The sequence below is a fragment of the Salmo trutta genome, chromosome 24 (assembly GCF_901001165.1).
Source record: "Salmo trutta chromosome 24, fSalTru1.1, whole genome shotgun sequence".
Classification (NCBI taxonomy): Eukaryota; Metazoa; Chordata; class Actinopteri; order Salmoniformes; family Salmonidae; genus Salmo; species Salmo trutta.
In genome coordinates, this window is record NC_042980.1 from 38,039,564 (window position 1) to 38,051,843 (window position 12,280).

Below are 12,280 nucleotides of genomic sequence, written 5' to 3' on the forward strand. Positions count from 1 at the left end.
AGATTTTGCAGCTCTTTCAGAACATCAGCTATCTGGATTTGGGTGAAGGAGAAATGGTGGGGGCTTTGGCGGGTTGCTATAGAGGGTGCCGGGCAGTTGACCGGGGTAGGGGTAGCCAGGTGGAAAGCATGGCCAGCCGTAGAGAAATGCTTACTGAACTTCACAATTATAGTGGATTTATCGCTGGTAACAGTGTTTCCTAGCCTCAGAGCAGTAGGCAGCTGGGAGGAGGTGCTCTTATTCTCCATGGACTTTACAGTGTCCCAGAACTTTTTTGAGTTAGTACTACATGAAGCAAATTTCTGTTTGAAAAAGCTAGCCTTTGCTTTTCTAACTGCCTGTGTATATTTGTTCTTAACTTCCCTGAAAAGTTGCATATCACGGGGGCTATTCGATGCTAATGCAGAACGCCACAGGATGTTTTTGTGCTGGTCAAGGGCAGACAGGTCTGGAGTGAACCAAGGACTATATCTATTCCTAGTTCAACATTTTTTGAGCGGGGCATGCTTATTTAAAATGGTGAGGAAGACACTTTTAAAGAATAGCCAGACATCATCTACTGACGGGATGAGGTCAATGTCATTCCAGGATACCCCGGCCAGGTCGATTAGAAAGGCCTCCTCGCAGAAGTGTTTTAGGGAGCGTTTGACAGTGATGAGGGGTGGTTGTTTGGTCGCAGACCCATTACGGATGCAAACAATGAGGCAGTGATCACTGAGATCTTGATTGAAAACAGCAGAAGTGTATTTGGAGGGCGAGTTAGTTCGGATGACATCTATGAGGGTGCCTGTGTTTACGGATTTGGGGTTGTACCTGGTAGGTTCATTGATCATTTGTGTGAGATTGAGGGCATCAAGCTTAGATTGTAGGATGGCCGGGGTGTTAAGCATGTCCCAGTTTAGGTCACCTAGTAGTACGAGCTCAGAAGATAGATGAGGGGCAATCAATTCACATATGGTATCGAGGGCACAGCTGGGGGCAGAGGGAGGTCTATAGCAAGCGGCAACAGTGAAAGACTTGTTTCTGGAAAGGTGAATTTTTAGAAGTAGAAGCTCAAATTGTTTGGGTACAGACTTGGATAGTAATACAGAACTCTGCAGGCTATCTTTGCCGTAGATTGCAACACCGCCCCCTTTGGCAGTTCTATCTTGGCGGAAACTGTTATAGTAGCGATGGAGATTTCAGGGTTTTTGGTGGTTTTCCTAAGCCAGGATTCAGACATGGCTAAGACATCCGGGTTGGCAGAGTGTGCTAAAGCAGTGAGTAAAACAAACTTAGGGAGTATGTTAACATGCATGAAACCAAGGCTTTTACGGTTACAGAAGTCAACAAATGAGAGCACCTGGGGAGTGGAGCTAGGCACTGCAGGACCTTGATTAACCTCCACATCACCAGAGGAACAGAGGAGAAGTAGGATAAGGATACGGCTAAAGGCTATACGAACTGGCCGTCTAGCACGTTTGGAACAGAGAGTAAAAGGAGCAGGTTTCTGGGCACGATAGCATAGATTCAAGGCATAGTGTACAGACAAACGTAAGGTAGGATGTGAGTACATTGGAGGTAAACCTAGGCATTGGGTAATGATGAGAGAGATATAGTCTCTAGAGACGTTTAAACCAGGTGATGTCATCGCATATGTAGGAGGTGGAACAACATGGTTGGTTAAGGCATATTGAGCAGGGCTAGAGGCTCTACAGTGAAATAAGACAGTAATCACTAACCAGGACAGTAATGGACGAGGCATATTGATATTAGAGAGGGGCATGCGTAGCCAAGTGAACATATGGGTCCAGTGATTGGTTGGGTTGACTGGGGACACGGCGATTCAGACAGTTAGCAGGCCGATGCTAACAAGCTAACAGTTAGTAGGCCGGGGCTAAACAAGCTAGCAATTAGCAGACCGGGGCTGGCAAGCAAGCAGTAGGCAGACCGGGGCTAGCAGTTAGCAGACCGGGGCAGGCAAGCTAGCTGTTAGCAGACTGGGGCTAGCAAGTTAGCCTTTGGGGGACGTCGCGATGGGGGTAAGTCTGTTTTTGCCTCTTCGTGCGGTTACGTCGATAGACCAGTCGTGGAATTAGTAGGGTTCCAAGTAGCTCTAGGTAGCTAGCAGGCCGGTTAGCAGAATGGGCCTTCAGCGGACGTCGCGCCTGAGGGGCCTGTTGGAATCCTCGGGCAGATTATGTCGGTATTCCAGTCGTAGAGGATCGGTTGGGTTCCGTGCCCCGTACCGGCAGTAGAAGGGATCCGGATATTGCAGCCCAGGAGTGGGCTTCGGTGGTAGCACAGGAGCCCTGGCCGAGCTAGCTTCAGGCTAATTGGTGCTTGCTCCGGGATGGAAACGCTAGCCAGGAGTAGTCACCCGGGATTGCGGTTAGCTAGTTGCGAAGATCCAGATGAAAATGTTCAGAGTTTGCGGTAGGAATCCGGGGATATGGGAAGAAAAAATATATATATATATAAAATAATAATAGGTCCGTTATGCTCTGGATTCAGTCACGTTGTTCGAACTGGCAAGAGCTTTCTGAGCTAAAGGCTAGCTGATGACCGTTAGCAATGGTCTGATGACTGATAGCTGGTAGGTAGTTAGCTGGCTAGCTTCAGATCTGAAATAAATACTTTAGATTTTAAAAAAACAGATCCACGCCACATTGGGTGAGGCGGGTTGCAGGAGAGTATTTAGAAGTTGAGGTTTAGGAAAATATTTTTAAAAGATATGCGAAGAAAAGGATGTAAAAAGATATATACAAGGGACACGACAGGAGAAAGACGTCTGACTGCTACGCCATCTTGGACAAACGTCGAAGATAGATATCAATGATTACAGTACTGATCAACAACCTATTTATTTTATATTGATTCATTTTAAATATAATGTAAAGATAACCTCTGATTAAAAATCCTGATTAAAACAGTACATTGATTCTACACCATGAAGGGTTGTAAAAACAATCAAGGCAGAGGAGTCAATAGTATTTCCCCTGTGGTCCTTGATAACTACTGTAGCCAATAAGTCTCCTTGTCCTGTAGCCAATGGGTTAACACACTGATCAATCACTCAGTATAAGTATTGATGACTAATCTGCAGTATACATGGCTAGGTCAACGTGTACCATACACCAGAAGGATAGTCCATTAGGAAATCAAGCTGTCATTAATCAGGAAATCCGTGATAGTAAATCTACCACACATCTCTCTCTCTTTATTGGCATGGGAAACATATGTTAACATTGCCAAAGCAAGTGAAATAGATAAACAAAAGTGAAATAAACAATAAATATGGGTCTCTCTCTTTCCCTTTCTCTTATATATATATATAAACACATCCCCGTTCAAAAGTTTGGGGTGACTTAGAAATGTCCTTGCTTTTTAAAGAAAAGCTACTTTTTTTGTCCATTAAAATAAAATAAAATAGATCAGAAATACAGTGTAGACATTGTTAATGTTGTAAATGACAATTGTAGCTGGAAACGACTGATTTTTTTATGGAATATCTACATAGGCGTACAGAGGCCCATTATCAGCAACCATCACTCCTGTGTTCCAATGGCACGTTGTGTTAGCTAATCCAAGTTTATCATTTTAAAAAGGCTAACTGATCATTAGAAAACCCTTTTGCAATTATGTTTGCACAGCTGAAAACTGTTGTTCTGATTAAAGCAGCAATACAACTGGCCTTCTTTAGACGAGTTGAGTATCTGGAGCATCAGCATTTGTGGGTTCGAATACAGGCTCAAAATGGCCAGAAACAAATAACTTTCTTCTGAAACTCATCAGTCTATTCTTGTTCTGAGAAATTGCCAAGAAAATTAAGATCTTGTACAACGGTCTTCCCTGGGGCTCAGTTGGTAGAGCACGGTGTGTGCAACGCCAGGGTTGTGGCATCGATTCCCATGGGGGGCCAGTACAAAAAAAAAAAAATGCATGAAATGAAATGTATGCATTCACTACTGTAAGTCGCTCTGGATAAGAGTGTCTGTTAAATTACTAAAATGTAAAAAAAAAAACCCGCTGTGCTCTACTCCCTTCACAGAACGGTGCAAACTGTCTCTAACCAGAATTGAAATAGGAGTGGGAGGCCCTGGTGTACAACTGAGCAAGAGGACAAGTACATTAGCCCCTGTGATAGGGAAGTCAGGAACCAATATACTCAGTCAGTTAGGAAAGCCAAGGCTAGCTTTTTCAAACAGAGATTTGCATCCTGTAGCACTAATTCCAAAACGTTTTGAGACACTGTAAAATCCATGGAGAATGTATATACAGGTGAAGTGGGAAGTTTATATACATCTTAGCCAAATACATTTAAACTCAGTTTTCACAATTCCTGACATTTAATTGTAGTAAAAATACCCTGTCTTAGGTCAGTTAGGATCACCACTTTATTTTAAGAATGTGAAATGTCAGAATAATAGTAGAGAGAATGATTTATTTCAGCTTTAATTTCTTTCATCACATTCCCAGTGGGTCAGAAGTTTACATACACTTAATTAGTATTTGGTAGCATTGCCTTTAAATTGTTTAACTTGGGTCAAACGTTTCAGGTAGCCTTCCACAAGCTTCCCACAATAAGTTGGGTGAATTTTGGCCCATTCCTCCTGACAGAGCTGGTGTAACTGAGTCAGGTTTGTAGGCCTCCTTGCTTGCACACACTTTTTCAGTTCTGCCCACAAATTTTCGATGGAATTGACTTTGTTGTCCTTAAGCCATTTTGCTGCAGTCCCTCCTGTAGCAAAGCATCCCCACAACATGATGCTGCCACTCCCGTGCTTCATGGTTGGGATGGTGTTCGTCGGCTTGCAAGCCTCCCCCTTTGATGGTCATTATGCCCAAACAGTTCTATATTTGTTTCATCAGACCAAAGGAAATTTCTCCAAAAAGTACGATCTTTGTCCCCATGTGCAATTGCAAACCGTAGTCTGACTTTTTTCTGGCGGTTTTGGAGCAGTGGCTTCTTCCTTGCTGCGGGGCCCTTCAGGTTATGTCGATATAGGACTCGTTTTACTGTGGATATAGATACTTTTGTACCTGTTTCCTCCAGCATATTCACAAGGTCCTTTGCTGTTGTTCTGGGATTGATTTGCACTTTTCGCACCAAAGTACGTTCATCTCTAGGAGACAGAACGCGTCTCCTTCCTGAGCGGTATGGCGGCTGTGTGGTCCCATGGTGTTTATACCTGCGTACTATTGTTTGTACAGATGAACGTGGTACCTTCAGGCATTTGGAAATTGCTCCCAAGGATGAACTAGATCTTTGGAGGTTTTCTGAGGTCTTGGCTGATTTCTTTTCATGTTCCCATGATGTCAAGCAAAGAGGCACTGAGTTTGAAGGTAGGCCTTGAAATATATCCACAGGCACACCTCCAAATGACTCAAATTATGTCAATTAACCTATCAGAAGCTTCTAAAGCCATGACATCATTTTCTGGAATTTTCCAAGCTGTTTAAAGGCACAGTCAACTTAGTGAATGTAAACTTCTGACCCACTGGAATTGTGATACAGTGAATTATAAGTGAAATAATCTGTCTGTAAACAATTGTTGGAAAAATGACTTGTGTCATGCACAAAGTAGATGTCTTAACCGACTTGCCAAAACTATAGTTTGTTAACATGACATTTGTGGAGAGTGGTTGAAAAACGAGTTTTAATGACACCAACCTAAGTGTGTGTAAACTTCTGACTTCAACTGTATATATTTAAGTGGCTTCCTCTCTCTTACTGCCTCCTGTGTCCCGCTCTCCTACCTGTCCTCCACAGCCGTGGCCCCCAGCAGGGTGAAGTCCCTCTCGATGAGGTCATAAGCCTGCGCCAGTCGCTGCTCCCTGTCCTGCAGGGCTAGCTTGGCGTCGCTCAGCTTATGACACGCCTCCTCGTACTCTGCTAGGGAGAGACTTCTGTATGCCACACACAGGGTCCGCAAGCCCTCCTGACAGAGGTAAAGGTGAGATGGTTAGGGTTCTCTCTTAGTACTGTGGCCCTATCACTATAGTAGGTATAAGAGTTGGGTTGTGTGACTGAATATATACTGTACATTCAGAAAGTATTCAGACCCCTTGACATTTTCCACATTTTGTTACTTTACAGCCTTATTCTAAAATTGGTTAAATATATTGTCTCATCAATCTACACACAGTACCCCATAATGACAAAGCAAAAACAGTTTTTTATACATTTGTGCAAAAAATGTTGCATTTTGGAATATCACATTTACATAAGTATTCAGACCTTTTACTCAGTACTTTGTTAAAGCACCTTTGGCAGCAATTTCAGCCTCAAGCCTTCTTGGGTATGACGCTACAAGCTTGGCACACCTGTATTTGGGGAGTTTCTCCCATTCTTCTCTGCAGATCCTCTCAAGCTCTGTCAGGTTAGATGGGGAGCATCACTGCACAGCAATTTTCAGGTCTCTCCAGAGTTGTTCAATCAGGTTCAAGTTCGGGCTCTGACTGGGCCACTCAAGGACATTCAGAGACTTGTCCCAAAGCTACTCCTGCATTGTCCTGGCTGTGTCGTTGTCCTGTTGGAATGTGAACCTTCGCCCCAGTCTGAGGTCCTAAGAGCTCTGAAGCAGGTTTTCATCAAGGATCTCTCTGTACTTTGCTCCGTTCCTCTTTCCCTCAACCCTGACTAGTCTTCCAGTCCCTGCTGCTGAAAAACATCCCCACAGCATGATGCTGCCACCACCATGCTTCACCGTAGGGATGGTGACAGGTTTCCCCAGACGTGATGCTTGGCATTCAGGACAAAGAGTTCAATCTTGGTTTCATCAGACCAGAGAATCTTGTTTATCATGGTCTGAGAGTCTTTTAAGTGTCTTTTGGCAAACTCCAAGCGGGCTGTCATGTGCCTTTTACTGAGGAGTGGCTTCCGTCTGGCCACTCTACCATAAAGGCCTGATTGCTGGAGTGCTGTATAAATGGTTGTCCTTCTGAAGGTTCTCCCATCTCCACAGAGGAACTCTTGAGCTCTTTCAGAGTGACCTTTGGGTTCTTGGTCACCTCCCTGACCAAAGCCCTTCTCCCCCGATTGCTCAGTTTCTTGGTGGTTCCAAAATTCTTCCATTTAAGAATGATGGAGGCCACTGTGTTCTTAGGGACCTTCAATGCTGCAGAAATGTTTTGGTACCCTTCCCCAGATCTGTGCCGCAACACAATCCTGTCTCGGATCTCTACAGACAATTCCTTCAACCTCATGGCTTGGTTTTTGCTCTGACATGCACTGTCAACTGTGGGACCTTATATAGACAGACAGGTGTGTGCCTTTCCAAATCATGTCCAATCAATTGAATTTACTACAGGTGGACTCCAATCAAGTTGTAAAAACATCTCAAGGATGATCAATGGAAACAGGATGGACCTGAGCTCAATTTCGAGTCTCATAGCAAAGGGTCTGAAAACTTATGTAAAAACCTGTTTTCGCTTTGTCATTATGGGGTTGTGTATGTAGATTTCTGAGGAAATGTTTTTATTTCATACATTTTAGAATAAGGCTGTAAGGTAACAAACTGTGGTAAAAGTCTATTGGTCTGAATACTTTCCAAACGACTGTATATATTTGGAGTTTTAGTTATGGTACAGGCATATAAGGAGTAAGAGTATTGGGTTAAGGAGTGTGTTTAGGGAATTGGTCTAGGTATAAAGACAGAGGTAATACTGTCTATACAGCGTGTGTGTGTGTTCGAATACCCGAGCCGACAAGGTGAACCTCTGTTGATGTGCCCTTGAGCCAGGAACTTAATCCTGATTTTCTCCAGGGTCGCTGTACTACTATGCCTGACCCTATAAAACAACACATTTCACTGCACCTATCCGGTGTATGTGACAATAAAAAAATAAAAAATATTGCTATCCGGAAATACCCAAAAGTCCTCACGAGGACAAAGGCTATTTTAGGTTTAGTGGTTAAGCCTAAAAGGTTAAGGGTTACAATTAGGGTTAGGAGTTAGGGTAAAAGGTAAGGTTAGGGCTAGGAAAATAGGGAAGAAATGATTTTGAATGGAAATCAATTGAAGGTACCCAAAAGGATAGTAAAACATATGCTGTGTGTTTGTTTGTATGTGTAGACTTACCAGAGCGTTCTGCTCCACCCGCGCCCTCACCTGCCCCACCTTCCCTGAAACCACTCTGGGGAAGATGGAGGAGTCAGCCCCCTTACAGAACAACAGGTACTCCCCTGGGGACAACACAGTTAGTTAAGACAGTGTGAGTGAGAAAGATCATGTAGAGATAGATCATGTCTATGTGCGTGTTTGTATGTGTGTTACCTGCACTAGACTTGACAATGACGCTCATTCTCCTCCTGACAGAGTCAAAGTTCAGCACGTGTAGCAGCTCAAACCTGGAACACACACCAGAGTAGATGTCTGGTTTAGTATCAGCCAAAATACACAGCAACACCAGTGGCTAGAGACAAGCAAATACACAGCAGGCCTTTGTAAAGAGGAATTATCCTTCTCTGTCCCTCCCTTATCTCTTCTCCCTCCCTTTCTTCCTCCTTCGTTCTCTCTAAACAGCTGTTTCATAGACTGCCCATTGCAGAGGGGGATGTAGATACTGATGTTATACAAGCAGTGCCTATGGGATTCAAACCTGCTATTTATACCCTTGATAAAAACCACTGTCCCACACGATCTACTGGCTTCTGCTCCCACACTCTTCTGTATGTCTTCTCACAGGGCTTTCACACTCTTCTATGTGTCTTCTCACAGGGCTTTCACACTCTTCTATGTGTCTTCTTACAGGGCTTTCACACTCTTCTATGTGTCTTCTCACAGGGCTTTCACACTCTCTATGTGTCTTCTCACAGGGCTTTCACACTCTCTATGTGTCTTCTCTCAGGGCTTTCACACTCTTCTATGTGTCTTCTTACAGGGCTTTCACACTCTTCTATGTGTCTTCTCACAGGGCTTTCACACTCTTCTATGTGTCTTCTCACAGGGCTTGCACACTCTTCTATGTGTCTTCTCACAGGGCTTTCACACTCTCTATGTGTCTTCTCACAGGGCTTTCACACTCTTCTATGTGTCTTCTCACAGGGCTTTCACACTCTTCTATGTGTCTTTCACAGGGCTTTCACACTCTCTATGTGTCTTCTCAAAGGGCTTTCACACTCTCTATGTGTCTTCTCAAAGGGCTTTCACACTCTCTATGTGTCTTCTCAAAGGGCTTTCACAGTCTTCTTGGCAGTGTTGTCTTACTACAGGGAAGTTGTCTTATTGCAATATTGTAAACACACCACCTAAAGTATCTAGGTTTTGACAATTGGCAGCAATATGGATTTAACTTCTATTAATTAGATTGAATTAATAACTTGTGATATGAATGTGTAACTCTATGGTAACTCCCTGCTTTCACAGGAAGCTGTGAAATATGAAATTAAAAGATGTTGTGAGCAGAGCCCCACCTCTCAATCTCATCCTCCTTATTGAGAATCTCCATATGACGGTCTTTGAGTCTTAGATATGTGTACCCCAACCTGAGAGAGAGAGAGACAGAGAGCGAGATGAGGGAGAGAGAGAGGGGGACAGAGAGCGAGATGAGAGGGAGAGAGAGAGGGGGACAGAGAGCGAGATGAGGGAGAGAGAGAGGGGGACAGAGAGTGAGATGAGAGACAGAGAGTGAGATGAGGGAGAGAGAGAGGGGGACAGAGAGCGAGATGAGAGGGAGAGAGAGAGAGGGGGACAGAGAGCGAGATGAGGGAGAGAGAGAGAGGGACAGAGAGCGAGATGAGAGACAGAGAGTGAGATGAGGGACAGAGAGCGAGATGAGGGAGAGAGAGAAGGGGACAGAGAGCGAGATGAGGGAGAGAGAGAGGGGGACAGAGAGCGAGATGAGGGAGAGAGAGAGGGGGACAGAGAGCGAGATGAGGGAGAGAGAGAGAGGGGGACAGAGAGCGAGATGAGGGAGAGAGAGAGGGGGACAGAGAGCGAGATGAGAGAGAGGGGGACAGAGAGCGAGATGAGAGGGAGAGAGAGAGGGGGACAGAGAGCGAGATGAGGGAGAGAGAGAGGGGGACAGAGAGCGAGATGAGGGAGAGAGAGAGGGGGACAGAGAGCGAGATGAGGGAGAGAGAGAGGGGGACAGAGAGCGAGATGAGAGTGAGAGGGGGACAGAGAGCGAGATGAGAGAGAGAGGGGGACAGAGAGCGAGATGAGAGGGAGAGAGAGAGGGGGACAGAGAGCGAGATGAGAGAGAGAGAGGGGGACAGAGAGTGAGATGAGAGAGAGAGAGAGAGGGGGACAGAGAGCGAGATGAGGGAGAGAGAGAGAGGGGGACAGAGAGCGAGATGAGGGAGAGAGAGAGAGGGACAGAGAGCGAGATGAGGGACAGAGAGAGAGAGGGGGACAGAGAGCGAGATGAGCGGGAGAGAGAGAGGGAGACAGAGAGTGAGATGAGGGAGAGAGAGAGAGAGGGGGACAGAGAGCGAGATGAGCGGGAGAGAGAGAGGGGGACAGAGAGCGAGATGAGAGAGAGAGAGAGAGGGGGACAGAGAGCGAGATGAGGGAGAGAGAGAGAGGGGGACAGAGAGCGAGATGAGCGAGATGAGAGAGAGAGGGGGACAGAGAGCGAGATGAGCGGGAGAGAGAGAGGGGGACAGAGAGCGAGATGAGGGAGAGAGAGAGTGTTCAGTAGGTTAGAGAAGAGGCATGACTATTTCGGTGCTTTTCTGTATTATCCCTAAGTGTGTGTATCACCAAGTGTGTGTGTATTGTTAAGTGTGTGCATGTATTGCTTAGTGTGTGCGTGTATCTGTGTCTTTCAGTGTGTGTGTGTGTGTCCTTCAGTGTATGTATGTGTGTCCTTCAGTATGTGTTTGTGTGTGTGTGTTTGTGTTCTTCAGTGTGTGTGTGTCCGTTCTTCAGTGTGTGTGTGTGTGTGTGTGTCCTTCAGTGTGTGTGTGTGTCTGTGTTTCAGTGTGTGTGTGTGTGTGTGTGTGTGTTTCAGTCGGTGCGTGTGTTTCAGTGTGTGTGTGTCCTTCAGTGTGTGCGTGTGTGTGTGTGTGGTGTGTGTGTTTGTGTGTTTCAGTGAGTGTGTGTTTTTGTGTTCTTCAGTGTGCGTGTCCGTTCTTCAGTGTGTGTGTGTGTGTGTGTGTGTCCTTCAGTGTGTGTGTGTGTCTGTGTTTCAGTGTGTGTGTGTGTGTGTGTGTGTGTGTGTGTGTGTGTGTGTGTGTGTGTTTCAGTCGGTGCGTGTGTTTCAGTGTGTGTGTGTGTCCTTCAGTGTGTGCGTGTGTGTGTGGTGTGTGTGTGTGTGTGTGTCCTTTAGTGTGTGTGTGTCCTTTAGTGTGTGTGTGTCCTTCAGTGTGTGTGTGTTCTTCAGTGTGTGTGTGTGTGTGTGTGTGTCCTTCAGTGTGTGTGTGTGTCCTTCAGTGTGTGTATTGTTCTTCAGTGTTTGTGTGTGTTCTTCAGTGTGTGTATTGTTATTCAGTGTGTGTATTGTTCTTCAGTGTGTGTATTGTTCTTCAGTGTGTGTGTGTGTTCTTCAGTGTGTGTATTGTTCTTCAGTGTGTGTGTGTGTGTTCTTCAGTGTGTGTATTGTTCTTCAGTGTGTGTGTTACCTCTTCATACCCTCCACCAGAGCCACCTCATCAGGAGAGGATGATATGTAGGAGGAGGTGGCTTTTCCCTGGTGGATCCCTCTCTTGATGCTCTCCACTGTCTCCTCCTCCTTCACCTGCACCGTGTGGCACACACACAGAGCCCGGAAGAACAGGTCCTCCTGCTGCTAGACACACACACACACACACACACACACACACACACACACACACACACACACACACACACACACACACACACACACTGTTAGACACACACACTGTTAGACACACACACACACACACACACACACACACAGACACACACACAGACACACACACACACACAGACACACACAGACACGCACAGACAGACAGACACATGCGCAGACAGACACACAGACACACGCGCACAGACAGACAGACAGACAGACAGACAGACAGACAGACAGACAGACAGACAGACAGAAACACAGACAGACAGACAGAGAGACAGACAGACTCTCTCTCTCTGTCTTACCCTGTGGTCTCCTCCAGGTGAAGAGTCGATCATGTCTATGCTGGAAGCAGCACTGAGGATCTGTCCATTACAGATGGCGTGGGGGATATAGACGTGTCCGTCCACACAGCACTCTATGAACTCCATGTTGTTCTCTGTTAACGTCCCCGTCTTATCAGTAAACACATACTCCACCTGCACATACACAGAACAGGTAGATGCTGATCTCAGGTCAGTTATTGGAATGTGTGTCC

The 12,280-nt window shown here is 45.6% G+C and overlaps 1 protein-coding gene across 8 annotated transcripts in view; it reads right to left on the bottom strand.

The window, feature by feature from the left end:
* Nucleotides 1-12,280, bottom strand: part of LOC115161253 (probable phospholipid-transporting ATPase IH) — an 87,685-nt gene that overhangs the window by 17,582 nt on the left and 57,823 nt on the right. For 7 of the 8 annotated variants that reach the window (XM_029712075.1, XM_029712078.1, XM_029712077.1 and 4 more), the window contains exons 13-18: nt 12,048-12,221; nt 11,549-11,715; nt 9,398-9,469; nt 8,259-8,332; nt 8,064-8,167; nt 5,740-5,921 (exon numbers count right to left, since the gene is read on the bottom strand). In XM_029712075.1, the coding sequence (XP_029567935.1) occupies nt 5,740-5,921; nt 8,064-8,167; nt 8,259-8,332; nt 9,398-9,469; nt 11,549-11,715; nt 12,048-12,221 (773 nt within the window). The remainder of the gene's footprint in view (nt 1-5,739; nt 5,922-8,063; nt 8,168-8,258; nt 8,333-9,397; nt 9,470-11,548; nt 11,716-12,047; nt 12,222-12,280) is intronic. The other variant, XM_029712076.1, reaches the window with a different exon arrangement.